General features: G+C 35.2%; 3 protein-coding genes across 4 annotated transcripts; 2 read left to right on the top strand and 1 right to left on the bottom strand.

The window, feature by feature from the left end:
- The first annotated feature begins 329 nt into the window (after positions 1-329).
- On the top strand, positions 330-2,797 carry LOC123205174 (probable aldo-keto reductase 2). 2 transcript variants are annotated; one of them, XM_044622081.1, is made up of 5 exons: positions 334-626; positions 996-1,196; positions 1,848-2,020; positions 2,101-2,203; positions 2,309-2,797. In XM_044622081.1, the coding sequence occupies exons 1-5, from the start codon at positions 414-416 to the stop codon at positions 2,645-2,647; spliced, it is 1,029 nt and encodes a 342-aa protein (XP_044478016.1). In that variant the 5' UTR covers positions 334-413; the 3' UTR covers positions 2,648-2,797. The 2 variants fall into 2 exon arrangements, with proteins under 2 accessions (XP_044478017.1, XP_044478016.1); XM_044622082.1 differs by lacking the exon at positions 996-1,196 and having other exon boundaries at positions 330-626.
- A 1,096-nt stretch (positions 2,798-3,893) lies between these two features.
- LOC123205175 (probable aldo-keto reductase 2) lies at positions 3,894-6,237 on the top strand. The gene is made up of 5 exons (XM_044622083.1): positions 3,894-4,203; positions 4,569-4,769; positions 5,263-5,435; positions 5,516-5,618; positions 5,724-6,237. The coding sequence occupies exons 1-5, from the start codon at positions 3,991-3,993 to the stop codon at positions 6,060-6,062; spliced, it is 1,029 nt and encodes a 342-aa protein (XP_044478018.1). The 5' UTR covers positions 3,894-3,990; the 3' UTR covers positions 6,063-6,237.
- Positions 6,238-7,300: 1,063 nt separating this feature from the next.
- Positions 7,301-13,820, bottom strand: LOC123205202 (uncharacterized protein At1g51745-like). The gene is made up of 4 exons (XM_044622132.1): positions 13,287-13,820; positions 10,895-11,490; positions 10,477-10,776; positions 7,301-9,109 (listed from the first exon to the last, which is right to left on the bottom strand). The coding sequence occupies exons 1-4, from the start codon at positions 13,487-13,489 to the stop codon at positions 7,815-7,817; spliced, it is 2,394 nt and encodes a 797-aa protein (XP_044478067.1). The 5' UTR covers positions 13,490-13,820; the 3' UTR covers positions 7,301-7,814.
- Positions 13,821-16,056: the final 2,236 nt, after the last annotated feature.

Raw genomic sequence — 16,056 nt, 5'->3', positions numbered from 1 at the left:
AAACCCCTCATATTTATCTAAAATTACATTAAAACCCTATAATAAGTGGGAGAGTTATATAAATATGAGGGGAAGGGTAGTTTTGGTATTAAAAAAAGTCATAGGCATTTTTTTTTTTAGAACAGTGATTTTGGGCATTTTGGCTTGGAAATAGTGATTTTGGGTATTTTTGCTTAATGGGAGGGCATTTTGGCCATTTTTTAAAATTTCCCTTTTCAAAACGCCCCAAAGTCTTTGTTCGTCCCTGTGCCATCCGTAAGAGCATATCTAAGCATATCGTCATCTCCCAACTCACTCAAAGCACTATAAAAGGTGCTCTGCAAAACAGAGACGAAGCAGTCCATACAACACAGCCCCATTTCGCAGAAATACCCTTTAACTTCAAAATTCAACCCAGAAACTCACAGGAATCAATGGCCACAGTGAAGAGAATCAAGCTTGGCTCACAAGGCCTGGAAGTTTCAGCTCAAGGATTAGGCTGCATGGGGATGACAGCATCCTACGGCCCTTCAAAACCTGAGCCTGAAATGATCGCTTTGATTCACCATGCCATCAACAGTGGCATCACTTTTTTTGACACTTCTGATGTGTATGGACCTCACACCAACGAAATTCTTCTCGGAAAGGTTCAATATTTTTCTCTCTTCCCTTACTTTCTTGTGAGTTTTTTTGAGTTTCTTCTGGCTTGAATTGATCATACACCAACTGGGTGTGAATAATGAACAGAGAATTTTATAAAGTTTATGTTTTATTTTGTTCGAATCGCATGTTTATGCATGAATCCATCTGGTTTTAAAATGAAGTACAAAAAGGTGGATTTTGGGGAGATGTATACGATGATTTCATAATTTAGACGAGGTTCTTGATGAATTTTTAAGCCATATATAACAATTCTGGGGAAGTTATTGAAATCTTAATTTGGTTCATGTTTTCATTGTGGTCTTGTATAGGGTTTAAAACTTAACTGTTATGTCATTTGATGTGAGTTTGGGCAGGCTTTGAAGGAAGGGATGAGAGAAAGAGTTGAATTGGCCACTAAATTTGGTATCAACTTTGCAGATGGCAAGATAGAAATACATGGCGATCCGGCTTATGTGAGGGCTGCCTGTGAGGCTAGCTTGAAGCGGCTAGATGTCGATTGTATTGATCTTTACTACCAACATAGGATTGACAGTAAAGTTCCCATTGAAGTCACGGTTTGCTCCTTGCAAGACCTTTCTTCTGCTTTTTGATTAGTGTTATTAGTCTGAAATTCATGTTTAGATTATTATTTGTGCACATTATGTCGCTGTTAAATCAATTTAACCAATCGAATGGCCTGCAGCTAATGAGGTTTCCTTTTAAGATGATTTCAAATTGATTGAATGAATGAGGGTAGTAACACTGATAGGGGTTCTTCATCATTGTAGTGTTCTATATTGAAAATGTGTGGCAAGCATTTGTGTCCTGTGAACCGGAGAATACTGGTACTCTTTTTGGGCTAGTTTCAATACAGTAGAGATCTGGTCTGTAGTGAAGAATACCTTTTATATCTGTCTTTTGGTAAAACAGCAGAGATGTTTATGTTGTTTAGGGTTTCACTCCTCGATTCAAGAGAGGCTCGGAGTCTTTACTGGTAGCATCTGAAATCACAGTGTAATTTTTGCCGGACTGTGAGCATCAGTGGTTGAATTAGGCTGAATTTTTTTATGAAACTGTTGTTTGTTTACGCTAATAGTCTGAGTTCCCTGCATTGTAATACGCTGCATTTTTCATAAATTTTGCTTTGTTCCTTGTATGGCTCACATCAGCTAAAAAAGCAAGCTTATACACTAATTTTTTGCTTCATTTCTTCTGCATGTTCAAAGATTGGGGAACTCAAAAAACTTGTTGAAGAGGGCAAAATAAAGTATATAGGTCTATCTGAAGCATCTGCTTCAACAATTAGACGAGCTCATGCTGTTCATCCAATAACAGCTGTGCAGTTGGAATGGTCCTTATGGTCACGAGATGTGGAGGAAGAGATAGTTCCTACTTGCAGGTAAGGCTTTAATGAGACTAGGTAATAAATAAAAAATAAAAAAACAAATGATTTCTAATGCAATCCTACGGATTTCTCAGGGAACTTGGCATTGGGATTGTTGCATACAGTCCTCTCGGACGAGGATTCTTTTCATCAGGGGCTAAGTTGCTCGAAAACATTTCGAAAGATGATTTTAGACGGGTTCGTAGACAACAATACAATTTTTAGTACTTGTATTGTATTCAACAAATGTTGTACCATGATCTCACTTTGTGCAGTGCAAACTTTATGTTTCAACTTTTGCAGCATTTGCCCAGGTTCCAGCCTGAAAATCTGGATCATAACAAAAAGTTATTCGACTGTGTTAATGAAATGGCAGCGAAGAAAGGATGCACCACATCACAGCTTGCACTAGCCTGGGTTCATCACCAAGGAGATGATGTATGTCCGATTCCTGGAACCACCAAGATCGAAAACTTCAATGAAAATATCAAAGCATTGTCGGTGAAACTAACTCCAGAAGAAATGGTTGAACTTGAATCCATTGCCGCAGCAGATGCTGTAAAGGGTGACCGATATATGAGTGGCTTTGCTACATACAAGAACTCGGAAACTCCACCACTGTCTTCGTGGAAAGCTTCGTAAGGCCATGGATTCTGCACTTTTATGTTGTTGTGAGGATAAGCATTTGTAGGTTAAATTACTATGTTTGATATGAAGAAGAAAAACAAAATGGTTGAGTGGGATGTGGTTGTTTCAAATTAAATAAAGGAAGATTGATGAAAGTTTTAAGAATTGTTTTGGTGATCTTTCAATCATGTTTTGGTTAAGTTCTCTATGGTTAACACCATTCAAATATTACTTTAAAATACACTTGATTACATCTAATACGATATAGGAAAGGAATCTTTTACATACATAACATATATTTTACTATATCTTACACAAGTTCGACATAGGGCATTTATATTAAGGGTGTGATTAATTTAAATAATATTTTATTATAAAAATTGAAATATTATCTTAAAAATATATTATTTAAATGATTACTAATACTAAATTTTGATAGATATAAATAATTATTATATTTGATTAGAAATAATAAAATAATGCTAGTATATTATTTTAATTAAATGTTTTTAGGTTTAATTATTTTAAATGATTTTTTATGTTATTTATTATATTAATTAAAAATAAAATTATTTTTAATGTAAAAAAATTAATAAATAAGAATATATTTATAATAAAATTAAGATTACTTTAATAATATTTTAACATTTAATATTTATAATAAAGTTAAGCATTATTATTTATATTATTTGTCACATAAGTATTGGTAGTTGAAAATTATCAGAATCTTTTTTTACTTATAAATCATATTAATATAAATAATAAAAGATAGATTATCAGAGTAATTTTTTTTATCCAATTAAACGTCCCATAAGAGTATTGATATTTGACTTATTATTATAAGATTGTATAATTTAAGTATTTATTTTATCTATAATTCAATAACTTAGTCATATAATAACAAGTTATCTTATTAATACTTATCTATTATTAAATAAAGCATTATTGTTTTATACAATAAATTTATAATAATAATATATAAACAAATAATAAATATAATTGCTATTATTTATTATATAATTTAATATTAATTTATTTTTAAGATAAAATATTATTAATAAATTTTCGGTGACAGGGAGTCCAATTGTCCAAAGTTGGATGGACAATGCAAGAAACATTGACTTGATATTTCCAAAACACCCCTAAGTCTTTGTTTTTTTACTTTCGTCCCTCTGTCTGCTATCCGTAAGAGCATACCTAAGCATATCGTCACCCTCCCAATTCACTCAAACACTATAAAAGGTGCCCTGCAATACAGAGGCGAAGCAGCCCATACAACACAGCCCCATTTAGCAAAAATATCCCAAACTCTTTTACCCTTTAACTTCAAAATTCAACCCAGAAACTCGCAGGAATCAATGGCCACAGTGAAGAGAATCAAGCTTGGTTCACAAGGCCTGGAAGTTTCTGCTCAAGGATTAGGCTGCATGGGGATGTCAGCCTTCTACGGCCCTCCAAAACCTGAGCCTGAAATGATCGCTTTGATTCACCATGCCATCAACAGTGGCATCACTTTTCTTGACACTTCTGATGTGTATGGACCTCACACCAACGAAATTCTTCTCGGAAAGGTTCAATATTTTTCTCTCTTCCTTTACTTTCTTGTGGGTTTTTTTTTTTTTTTTTTGAGTTTCTACAGGCTTGAACTGATGTGAATAATGAACAGAGAATTTTATAAAGTTTATGTTTTTATTTTGTTCAAATCGCATATTTATCCATGAATCCATCTGGTTTTAAAATGAAGTACAAAAAGGTGGATTTTGGGGAGATGTATACGATGATCTCATAATTTAGATGAGGCTCTTGATGAATTTTTAAGCCACATATAACAATTCTAGGGAAGTTACTGAAATCTTAATTTGGTTAATGTTTTCATTGTGGTCTTGTATATGGTTTAAAACTTAACTGTTATGTCATTTGATGTGAATTTGGGCAGGCTTTGAAGGAAGGGATGAGAGAAAGAGTTGAATTGGCCACTAAATTTGGTATCAACTTTGCAGATGGCAAGAGGGAAATACGCGGCGATCCAGCTTATGTGAGGGCTGCCTGTGAGGCCAGCTTGAAGCGGCTAGATGTTGATTGTATTGATCTTTACTACCAACATAGGATTGACAGTAAAGTTCCCATTGAAGTCACGGTTTGCTCCTTGCAAGACCTTTCTTCTGCTTTTTGATTAGTGTTATTACTCTGAAATTCGTGTTTAGATTGTTATATGGCACGCATCCGTGTTGTGTGTACAGGAGAATACTAGTACTCTTTTTAGGCTAGTGTCAATACGGTAGAGATCTGGTCTGCAGCAAACAATACCTTTTATATCTGTTTTTGGGTAAGACAACGGAGATGTTTATGTTGTTTAGGTTTTCACTCCTCGATTCAAGAGGGGCTCAGGGTTGTTACTGGTAGCATCTGTAATCAGAGTGTAATTTTTGTCGGACTGTGAGCATCAATGGTTGAATTAGGCTGAATTTTTTATGAAACTGTTGTTTGTTTACACCAACAGTTTGAGTTCCCTGCATTGCAATACGCTGCATTTTACATAAATTTTGCTTTGTTCCTTGTATGGCTCACATCAGCTAAAACAGCAAGCTTATACACTAATTTTTTGCTTCCTTTCTTCTGCATGTTCAAAGATTGGGGAACTCAAAAAACTTGTTGAAGAGGGCAAAATAAAGTATATAGGTCTATCTGAAGCATCTGCTTCAACAATTAGACGAGCTCATGCTGTTCATCCAATAACAGCTGTGCAGTTGGAATGGTCCTTATGGTCGCGAGATGTGGAGGAAGAGATAGTTCCTACTTGCAGGTAAGACTTTAGTGAGACTATGTAATATATAAAAAATAAAAAAACAAATGATTTCTAATGCAATCCTACGGATTTCTCAGGGAACTTGGCATTGGGATTGTTGCATATAGTCCTCTTGGACGAGGATTCTTTTCATCAGGGGCTAAGTTGCTTGAAAACATTTCGAAAGATGATATTAGATGGGTTTGTAGACAATAATACAACTTTTAGTGTTTGTATTGTATTCAACAAATGTTGTAGCATGACCTCACTTTGTGCAGTGCAAACATTATATTTCAACTTTTGCAGCATTTGCCCAGGTTGCAGCCTGAAAATCTGGATCATAACAAAAAGTTATTCAACTGTGTTAATGAAATGGCAGCAAAGAAAGGATGCACCACATCACAGCTTGCGCTTGCCTGGGTTCATCACCAAGGAGATGATGTATGTCCGATTCCTGGAACCACCAAGATTGAAAACTTCAACGAAAATATCAAAGCGTTGTCTGTGAAACTAACTCCAGAAGAAATGACTGAACTTGAATCCATTGCTTCAGCAGATGCTGTAAAGGGCGATAGATATACCAGCGACGTCACCACCTACAAGGACTCCGAAACTCCACCGCTATCTTCATGGAAAGCATCTTAAAGGCCTAATCTACACTTTCATCCACTTTCTGCAAACCTAGTAGTGTGATTTCACTTTATTTTGTCGTGAGGATAAGTGTGGTGAGAAATTACCGTGTTTGGTATGGATAAAAGCAGACTGTGCGATGTGTTTGTTTGGAAATTAAATAAAAATGCAACATCTCTTAATAGTGTAATGGTCAAGTCCCAGTAGTTAAGTTAAGTAGCTGACTGGAGCTCAAACCTTACATAAACTCAATCGAGCCAAACTCATGTCAAATAATATTCGGCTCATTCGCCCTATGGTCAACCCCTTTTTTGGTTTTAACCAAGGGGTCTCTAGTGTTCAACTCCCTTTCGATCACAGATCATATCTTTCAAAATTTCTATGGTCAAGTCCCAGTAGTTAAGTTAAGTAGCTGACTGGAGCTCAAACCTTACATAAACTCAATTGAGCCAAACTCATGTCAAATAATATTCGGCTCATTCACCCTATGGTCAACCCCTTTTTCGGTTTTAACCAAGGGGCCTCTAGTGTTCAACTCCCTTTCGATCACAGATCATACCTTTCAAAATTTCTTGACTTATAGGATGATCGAAATAACCTCATCTAATCCACACCAAACCCAAGCAAGATTTAATTTGAACTAGAGTTGAAGTTAAAAAAGTGTCACTTAAGATCAAAGAGTTGAAACTCTATCTTGATTAAAAATTAATTTAATTTTATATTCAATCCATACAAAACTAAATTTAACTCTAACTCATTTAAAAAAAAGGAACTGGATCATTTACTTAAACTGGATTTACTTAATCCGAACTCAAATTCAAGTTAGATCTGTTTAGATTGAATTCAATCTTAATTCTTGTATGTTAATTAGATAGCTAGATATCAACCTTTTGAAGTGGAAGATTAATTGCATGGCCTAACCTCCATTAGTGACAAACTCCATGACAATCAACTTCATTCAATTTATATCAAAAGAAATGTTACTCATTCCTAAATTAAAATTATCAAATCACATAGTAATACATTATTATTAATACATAAATTAGTACTCATTGTTAGTAAATAAATGAGTACTCATTGTTAGTAAAAATAGTTTTATTGTTAATGAAATGGTGAAATTTCAGGATTTCACTCATAAAGTTAATATTACTCGTCGAGAACGATGCCTGGAGAACAACAAACTTTCTGAGACAAAATGATATGATACAAATGGGATTTACATAAGCAACAATAACTAGATATCAACTTAACACTGAATCATAAACATTTCAGGTTTCTGCTATTTAGATCTCATGGCATTCAAGATAGTAAGAATCTGTCTCACAATGTTAAGTGGTAGCAGAGAGTCACTTCACAAGCTGCTTTATATCTAAGCTAATTAATAAAAAAGAGAAAAAGAAGTTTGAAAAATAAATAGGCTTTTTATGAAAAATAAATATACAATCATCTATATGGTTTCAGAACTATCTAATTTTAACCACTATAATTTCTAATTATTCTGTTCCTGCCTAGATAAAGCTACTTTTCTTCTTCCAACCAACGAATTTTTGCTACTAATGATAAAGTCTAAACAACCTCATCATCCAACATATTCAGTATATATAGTAGTTTCTTCCAAATTACCTGCTTTATCTGATTATTCATGACGAATCTACACACCGTGTTGCCAACAATGTATACAGCTTGCCTTTGTCAGAAAGAGGAAATCAGCAAGAAATGTTGCACAGGATGTATTAGTGTTTTCCCATATAATAATGTACATGTAATCTATGATGGATTCCTTTCTGCACCACTAGTTGACTGAACCGCTTTACTAGATACCCTTGACGGTGGCCTATTGATCTTCTCAAGTAACCTACTGAATACTAATTTCACTGGTATGCAAGCTACTGTTGTCGGCCCAGATGACGCCGGTTTGAGCAATCCATTCATTTGACTAATTTTCGTATCAAATAAGGTCCTAGAACTGAGACTCTGGTCAATAGCAATTGATGACAAAGTTCTTGTTTTTTGGCTAGCGGATAAGCTAACTTTCTTTGGCTGCTTTTTAGGAAACTTTTTATCCATGGCAGACTGGGGACTGTGTGACTGGCTCTTCTTAACCAAACTTTCCTTATGATTAAAATTTCCTATATTTTGTTTCTTGAACACTCTTCTGTCATCATCAAAAAAAGAATGGGTTTCAGCAGCCATGTCACCATTGGGTGATGATGATAAGTGAGATCGTGGGACCCGAAGATTAGTCCTCCTTGCAGTCCTCCAAGCTGGTGAAAGTGTTCTATCATGATCAATTGCTTCGCTGCCATAATATTCATTTGCAGGAATAAGACAATCAGATGAACCATCTTCTAGTTTGTCAATTTGGAGTGCGTGCCCAATTATTGCCTTCCCATTTAATTTGCTCAACAGAGAAACTAACGGAACACGCTCTTTTGGATAGCTTGCTTGGACCTTCAGATCTACATCAACCAACATAGTTCGTGGCCTGCCAACAAAACCGTAACGGCCAAAAAATCTCGGACTAAAATGCTCCACATGGCGCCCACAGTGTCCTCTGAAGGTGGGCTGATCTTCCCATGCCATGTCATCCCAATCAAGGATATTACGGCTGAAATTATTTTGACCTCTTGATGCAGCCCTGGGCAAATTTCCATATCCTCCATCCAACCCCACCATAGGGGAAAAGAAATCCCTATCATCAAAATCCACCTCATCAAGGGGGTCACTGAAATAATCCTTTCTCCGGAAATCCATACTTCCCCCCAATGCTCTGGGGGTGAAAGCAGCAATCTTTTCTTCCCGATAAGTTCTGCAAGCGGATCCATTAAAATCTCTTCTGTCAGCTGCCTCTGCCAAACTTTTAGTAATATTGCGGATATTTCTTTTGCCTTTCAACTGCCACTTAGAAACTGCTTCATTAGCAGAAAAAGGATTTTGAGGATGGACGTGAGATATATCACCAGATAGTGCTGAGTGATCATGCTCTTCACTGCTCACACTTGCATGTTCCTGTTCTCCTAGAGTTGGAGATCTATATTCAACTTTCCGAGGTTCAGCAGCACCTGAATTGTCAAGAAATTGGAGCAAATGAGCAAAACTTGGTCACCAAACCCAGAAGGCATGAGCAATAAGACAACAAAAGTAGACTGAATTGATCAGATTCCAAGACCTTTGTTAAAGTACCTAAAGTAAAATAGGTTTTCTTACAGAGATTGTATACTAAAATTGGGATGACTTGCTAGCGTCCCGGCAGTTATTGGAATCTTAAAAGCACAATGCTAACTACCGTATGCATAATAAGCCAAGTAAAACTTATCCATGCAACAGATTAAAATCTTCAAGCAGAAACATGGTTCATAATATGTTTCACAAAAGAACATGAGATACTCCGCCTCAAGAAGAAAAAACTAAATGAATGTGTTTCACAATGGCCACAGAGAAAATATTCAAATTTGAGAAGACTTCAACACTGAAGCATATCTCTCAGACACCTAAACACAGGGTGAAGCACTATACAGACAAATTCCAATTACAAAACTATTACCAAACATTGAATTTTACGAAGGCCAAAGCGAAGAAAACCATTAAGGAACATCAAAAATATTAAAGTGGAGAAAAAGAATATTGTTAAATAATTAAAAGCAATTATAAAAGTGTCTTTATGTTAGGCAATTGATACTTCCAAAGTGTCATGCACTTGTAACCCATTTTCATTCTAAAACCTTCCAAACATTTAAATCATATTGCATTTGAAAAAGTATATGTACTAACACACACCTCAAGCATAATTTATGGAACCAAAAGAAGTTCCGAGAACTTTAAAGTGGTTTATCTCTAAACAATTTCTTCCCGCAATCCAAGTGCTACTACTGGAGTAAGAGAAATAAGGGGAAAGAGAATGCCAAAGATTTTTGTAAAAAGAAAGTGAGGGGTGATAGAGATAGAATACTTCTCTATTAGAAGACGACCCTAAAGTGGTTTACTGGATGAGAAGAAATGAGAGAGGAAAGAAAATGCCAAAGTTTTTTCACCAAGAAAGTGAGGGGTGATAGAGATAGAGAATTTTTCTATAAGAAACACAAGTAAACCACCAAGAACTACTGCTCTGGGTTAAACGGTCACTAACTTAAAAACAATAGTGCTAGTTGGAAGTATTATACACAAAAATGACACTAGTAGAACATGTTATATCATGGGAACGCATCCAAGTGGAGCATTTCTCAAAGCAACTGTCAAGACAAAATAAGCATGCCTAGATCTCATATAAGCTCTGTAAAAATATATATTAATTTAAATTGTTGAACAGAAAATACCAGAAAGTAAATGAACAAATTATCTTTGACTGTAACATTAAACAACAGAAGACAATCACTTTCGTAATGGAGAAAATAATATCTATTGACAAGAGATAGAATTAGAAAAACTCAACCTGAAAGTATAGTCATCTCTTTATCAATATCAGGTTCAGTCTCAGATGAATCAGCCTCTGACTCAGACTCAGACTCTGACTCTGACTCAGAAGAATGAGATTCATCATCTTCCACAAACCCTGAAGAGTTTTCTTCAACATGAATACGAGGACCACATTCACTATCTTCAACCGGCAAAGTTGACATCTCAGTCTGGCTAGGAGTAATTTCTTTACAATCCAAGGTGTCATTAGAATCAGATGGCAAGTAAGCACATTTACTCCTCTTTGACCGGAAAGTACCTCCCATTTGTGCCCCTCCTGAAAATAAGTACAAACAGTATTAGAGTCATGTGTAAGAAATGAGAGATTACTTTGAACAATATTTTCATTAGTCAACCCCTCATACAATGCCCTTTTTTACTGTAGAGAATTTTACCATTTGCAAGGTTAATTCTTCCTGTGCTAGGGTGACCAGTAGAAGAGGTCTGCAAATTATTGTCAACTGTAGGTTTCTCTGGACCATCTGAAGCATCAGGAGAAGAAAGCTTCCGCTTTGGTGCCACAATTCTAAGCCCCAAGTCCTGCAAACCTCTCATCCTAGGTGTGACTTCAGAATGCTCATCCTCGAAGCTCGGTTGACTTTCATCTTTGGCTTTTTGCAAATTTAAAGATGTGTCTGTAGCCTCATCCTTGGGAGATGTTTCAATTATCTTCGAACTTTGATTTGATTTGGAATTCCCAGATTTTCCACCATGACCATCTGAAGCTCCTGAAGGTGTAACTATATTCTTTTTCAAAGAACCAGATGATTTACTTCTTACATGATCCAAAGTTGAATCTAATTTTCCTTGTTTCCTCAGCAACTCCTTCTCCAGATCAAGTGCATGAAGAATAGCATCTTCACGACGTGCATATTTCTCTCTTTTCCTGGCAGGTATGCCCCGGCAGGCTTCAGCCCTTTCAATACAATCAGCAAATTCACCACATCGAAATGCCTTGACACGTTTAGATTTCTCCAAATTGTACCAATCCCTAAGGAAGACCAAACACTATATCTTACAAGTGAAAATACAGGGAAAATGTAATAGCTTGTAGATAGAGAAAATATAATAAAAAATTTGCTTAGCTGCACCATAGAAATAAAAAAACCATACAATAGTATGTAAGATGAATGATTATATCTCCATCAAACACTTGCTTAGATTCTTGCAATGGTACAGCTTGGAAAATTTTGGGAATGGAAAGGAGATTATTGTATTGTTATGGCAATATTGACCTGGGAAAAAGAATTTTACATTTGGAGAGGTTTGATTTGCAATTTGTGTACAGTTTTTCATTTATAAAACAATGGACACAACAGATCTGAAGAAAACGCATTTGCCTTCCAACTATTTTTATAAACCAGTTCAGAATCAGTTATAATTCTAAGTTGTTTCTGTTAGCTTGTATCTAAAAATCCCATATGTTATCCTAAATTTTCAACATTGTTCTCCAATCACACAAAATTCATATGTTCTTGCTTGGTCTCAGATTGACAAATTTGGCCATAAACCATTAAGGACACAAGCATACTACAGCTAGAAAATGTTTATGACGCAGCCCAATAATCTAAGACTGAAGAACCAACAAACTAGCAAAGATAGAGGTTAGCAATGCTTTCAAAATGCCATAATCCCACACCTCAGATTTAATAACAGTATGCTTATCTAAATATTTATAAAAACAAGAGACTTATCTAGACCAGTACGAAAGTTTACTTATGAGCCCTTCACACAAAAAATGGTTACCAATTTAGCATCACCAGCACAGACTTTCCTGAATTGGCAAGAAGGTCAGAATTGAAGTAATCCAATGAACACAAACTAATTATACTTAACATAGAAATCTGAAAGAGGTCCAAATCACAAGAGACAATAATAGTTTAACTTCCATATGTATAGACCCAGATTGCTTCCCTAATTATAGTGCTAAAACCGATGCCTCCTTCTAGACTTTGAGTGGTGCACATACAATATTTATTTAATTGCTCCTACATGAAAAGTTTGGCACCAACTGATAAGCACCATAGAGAAAGTTCCATATCAACTCCATTTTCTCATTCAACCATATGAAAAGTTAGAAAGCAACTGATAATCATCTATTGTTCTACACTGTCCAGAACTATCCCTATTTTAAAGCAACTCATCAATTACAGCATATACAATGCAACCAATAAGAACAAATAGCCCAATAGGTTGACAAGCTAGCTTGGCGTGTAACCAATTGACAACTAAGAAGCATCAGTCTATTAACCTTTACTTACTATCATTCTAAAATAATCAGATCAAGCAACTGATATCATTTATGCATATCAAGTTGGAATTAACATGGTACCAGCTGTTAAAAACTTTATGCCATCTAACATCAACCATCAAGATCATAAGTCATTAACCTCCAAAGGTTAGAGAAAACTTTCTCATTCTAGGTTCATCGTGTCCAACATGATTTAATAATAACAAACCAACCAAAACATACAAACAAACAGGAAATAATTTTCTTTCTCCCAAATAATCAACAAATCCTCAAACCCGCTTGGAAAACTTCAGAGCAGGTCCCCCAAAATATCAAACCCCAAACCTCCGTTAAGCAAAACACACTAACCCTTCAATTTTATAAAACCAAACACCTCAATACACAATGCACCAATCAACAAATACACCAACACTAAACTCTCAACACAAAAGAATTATCATTCTAAGCTAAAATATAATTCCAAAAGAAATACATAAATACAATCAGATACTGAACTACAAATACTAATTTTTTTTTTTTAAAAAAACCACACTTACACACTAGCATCATCTCGTCCAAGCAGCTTAACGGGGGTGCCCGATCGCGGTGAAGTGAGATGAGTGGCGTTGAGCTCTTCAGGTCCGAGAATCTTCCCGGGCCACCACGACCCGTTTCTCCGTCGAACCCACACAATTGATCCGACTCCGCACTCCCCTCCGCTTCCTCCTTCACCTCCCGATCCCCCCGAACTCCCCATCATTACAAACGCGCAGACTCTCTTGCCCTAAAAAACACTACTTTCTCTAAACATAAACTACCAAAATAACACAAAAACGAAAAGGACTGGCGAGATTTGGGTCGGGTCCCGGTCAGCCACCGGCGAAGAAGAGGGAGAAACAGAAGATACGGTAACGGAAACGAGTGGAGGATCCGAAGGGCAGGAATCGGGTTAGGGATGAAGATTCCATTCAGATTTGGGGATTTTTCATTTCTAGGGTTTGTGAAATTTTATTTGGAATTTTGATTTTCGATTTTGGGATTGTTGTTTTGATTTTTTTTCTCTAGGATGTTCGGTTTTACCCTTTTTTTTTTTTTCTCCTCTAATGGTGTGTCTCGTAGGCAACGCCTTTTTTACTATGTCGTGGTGGTCTGCTTGTCGGCCCACCGATTTTTGGATATTAGGCCAATCCAATATATTTTTGTTTGGCCGAAACTCATTCTCATCCAAGTAAACTCAACACTTAATAATTTTTAAAAATTTAAAATCTGATATATGAGTTAATTTCTGATAAATTTTTTAATTAAAATTAAAGATAAAATTATTATTTTAATAATAATATTAAAAAAACTAAAATTTTATTTCTTTTTCTCATCGTAGTTTCAGAAACTAACAATTTTCTTCCTGACTTCATATATTCTAGTTTTGAAAAATGACAACCCCCCCCCCCCCCAACTCTAGAGTTTCATACTTTTTCAAGTTTTCTTTTGTAGTCGCTCCTCAAAACTTTTTGAAACTTCTTTTTTCACCCCTCATATAATTCATTTCAAGTAACTCTCCAGCGAGATGGTGACACCGAATGCTGAAAATTGTAATCGTCAACCCAACATTCTTATCCAATGAGATGGCGATGCCAAATGACGAAAACCATAGCAACATAGGGAGTGTTTCTACGACTTTCATTGACAACACGTCTTTCTATCCTGCACAATAAAACATCTCTCTCCGTATGACAACAACGACGACTCACTCTTTTCCTCCCGATGACTAGGTCATTCTCTCGTTGTCGACTTGCTTTTTTCATTTGTCCATCAGTGACACACTAAGAGAGAGATGAGGAAGAGAGGTTGTAGAGAGTCGCACTTGATGGAGAAGAACCACATAGCCATCTCACTAGAGAGGGATGTTAGGCTAACGATGGCTTGATCCCGGGCAAAGAGATGACCACAGATAAAGAGAGGCAGTGTTGAAAAAGGGCAGCAAATGGAAACTATATTGGGGTAAAATGAAAGTTTCAAAAGTTTTGGGAGCCAACTGCCAAAGAAAAACTTGAAAAAGTATGAAACCCGAGAGTTGAGGGGAATGTCATTTTTCAAAACCAGAATATTAAAACTAAGGTGGGAAAAGAAAATACGATTTTAGTTTTTTTAAATAATATTATTAAAATAAGATTTTAGTTTTTTTTAATAATATTATTAACATAAGATTTTAGTTTTTTTTTAATAATATTATTAAAACAACGATTTTATTTTTAGTCATAACTTAAAATTTTAACAGAAATTGGCTCATAGATAGAACTTTAGGTTTTTGAAAGTTGGCAAGTATGAGTTTAGGTTTACGCTATGCCTTAGGTGGAAATAAGTCTTTTGGCCTTTTTGTTTTGTATGTTAATTTAGGGATACATCCTATCCAAATTGGCTCAAATCGAATCCATAGTTTAGCTCGAAAAAGTCGACTTCGAATTGAAACTCTATCTTGATAATTTAGCTCAAAATTGATTTGTTTTTTTATCCGATGATATTGTTCATTCCACTTACAAGTTATAATACTATTCATCCCTCAAATGACGTTATTCATTTTGATGATGATCATTTGGTGATACTGTGACACCTCTCTTTTAGATTTATTGCCTTTGGAGGGAAAAATTACTAAATTAACTATTTGAATATACTTGACTTTTCAAAACATTTAAAACACATAAATGAACTTTCATAAAAGCTTGAATATACATCATTTATTCATTTCTAGAAAATGACCAAAATGCTTTTATTAAAAATATTTGTCAGAAGTCTAAAATTTAAAATATAAAGTAAAAGAGTTATATAGTGTAGTCAAATACATAAATGAAAATTCATCATAAAATAAAACTGAGAGAAACTAAAATGATAGAAATGTCCTCTTTGCTTTATGTCCATTGACCACCACTAGTCCTCGTAGTCCTCATGATCACTTGTACCTGTATATATAAAAATAGAGGAGCGAGTGATAAAACACTCAGTAAGTAAAACTCTACTAACAACTTTTACTTAAATCCCCAAAATACTCTTAATCATGACCCATATTGTCTTTATCATCCGAAGTTGACATTAAACTCTATAAGGATGATGGTAGGTCCTAACTATTATTTTTGTGCTCATACTAAACTTTAAGGAACATCTAAAGTACTTCTTTTTATTCTCAGATCAAACTATGTCTTGTTCAATCACTATAGGACCATTCCTCAAATTACTATCTGACATGGCCTCACTTTACTTAACTTGATGGAAGCATTTGTATTTGAAAGTTGAACTGATTTGTATACTAGTCGATTAGTCTAGATCAAATATAGT

The sequence above is a fragment of the Mangifera indica genome, unplaced genomic scaffold, assembly GCF_011075055.1.
Source record: "Mangifera indica cultivar Alphonso unplaced genomic scaffold, CATAS_Mindica_2.1 Un_0002, whole genome shotgun sequence".
Classification (NCBI taxonomy): Eukaryota; Viridiplantae; Streptophyta; class Magnoliopsida; order Sapindales; family Anacardiaceae; genus Mangifera; species Mangifera indica.
The sequence above is the reverse complement of the archived record's forward strand: the minus strand, read 5'-3'. Positions and strand labels throughout refer to the sequence as shown.

Excerpts from the sequence above, each read along its gene's own strand:
- LOC123205175 (XM_044622083.1), top strand. The coding sequence starts at position 3,991 with ATGGCCACAGTGAAGAGAATCAAGCTTGGTTCACAAGGCCTGGAAGTT. Across the intron at positions 4,204-4,568 it reads ACGAAATTCTTCTCGGAAAG|GCTTTGAAGGAAGGGATGAG; the intron begins GTTCAATATTTT and ends GAATTTGGGCAG. Across the intron at positions 4,770-5,262 it reads AAGTTCCCATTGAAGTCACG|ATTGGGGAACTCAAAAAACT; the intron begins GTTTGCTCCTTG and ends GCATGTTCAAAG.
- LOC123205202 (XM_044622132.1), bottom strand. The coding sequence starts at position 13,489 with ATGATGGGGAGTTCGGGGGGATCGGGAGGTGAAGGAGGAAGCGGAGGG. Across the intron at positions 11,491-13,286 it reads GGACGAGATGATGCTAGTGT|GGATTGGTACAATTTGGAGA; the intron begins GTAAGTGTGGTT and ends GGTCTTCCTTAG. Across the intron at positions 10,777-10,894 it reads AAGAATTAACCTTGCAAATG|GAGGGGCACAAATGGGAGGT; the intron begins GTAAAATTCTCT and ends ACTTATTTTCAG.
- LOC123205174 (XM_044622081.1), top strand. The coding sequence starts at position 414 with ATGGCCACAGTGAAGAGAATCAAGCTTGGCTCACAAGGCCTGGAAGTT. Across the intron at positions 627-995 it reads ACGAAATTCTTCTCGGAAAG|GCTTTGAAGGAAGGGATGAG; the intron begins GTTCAATATTTT and ends GAGTTTGGGCAG. Across the intron at positions 1,197-1,847 it reads AAGTTCCCATTGAAGTCACG|ATTGGGGAACTCAAAAAACT; the intron begins GTTTGCTCCTTG and ends GCATGTTCAAAG.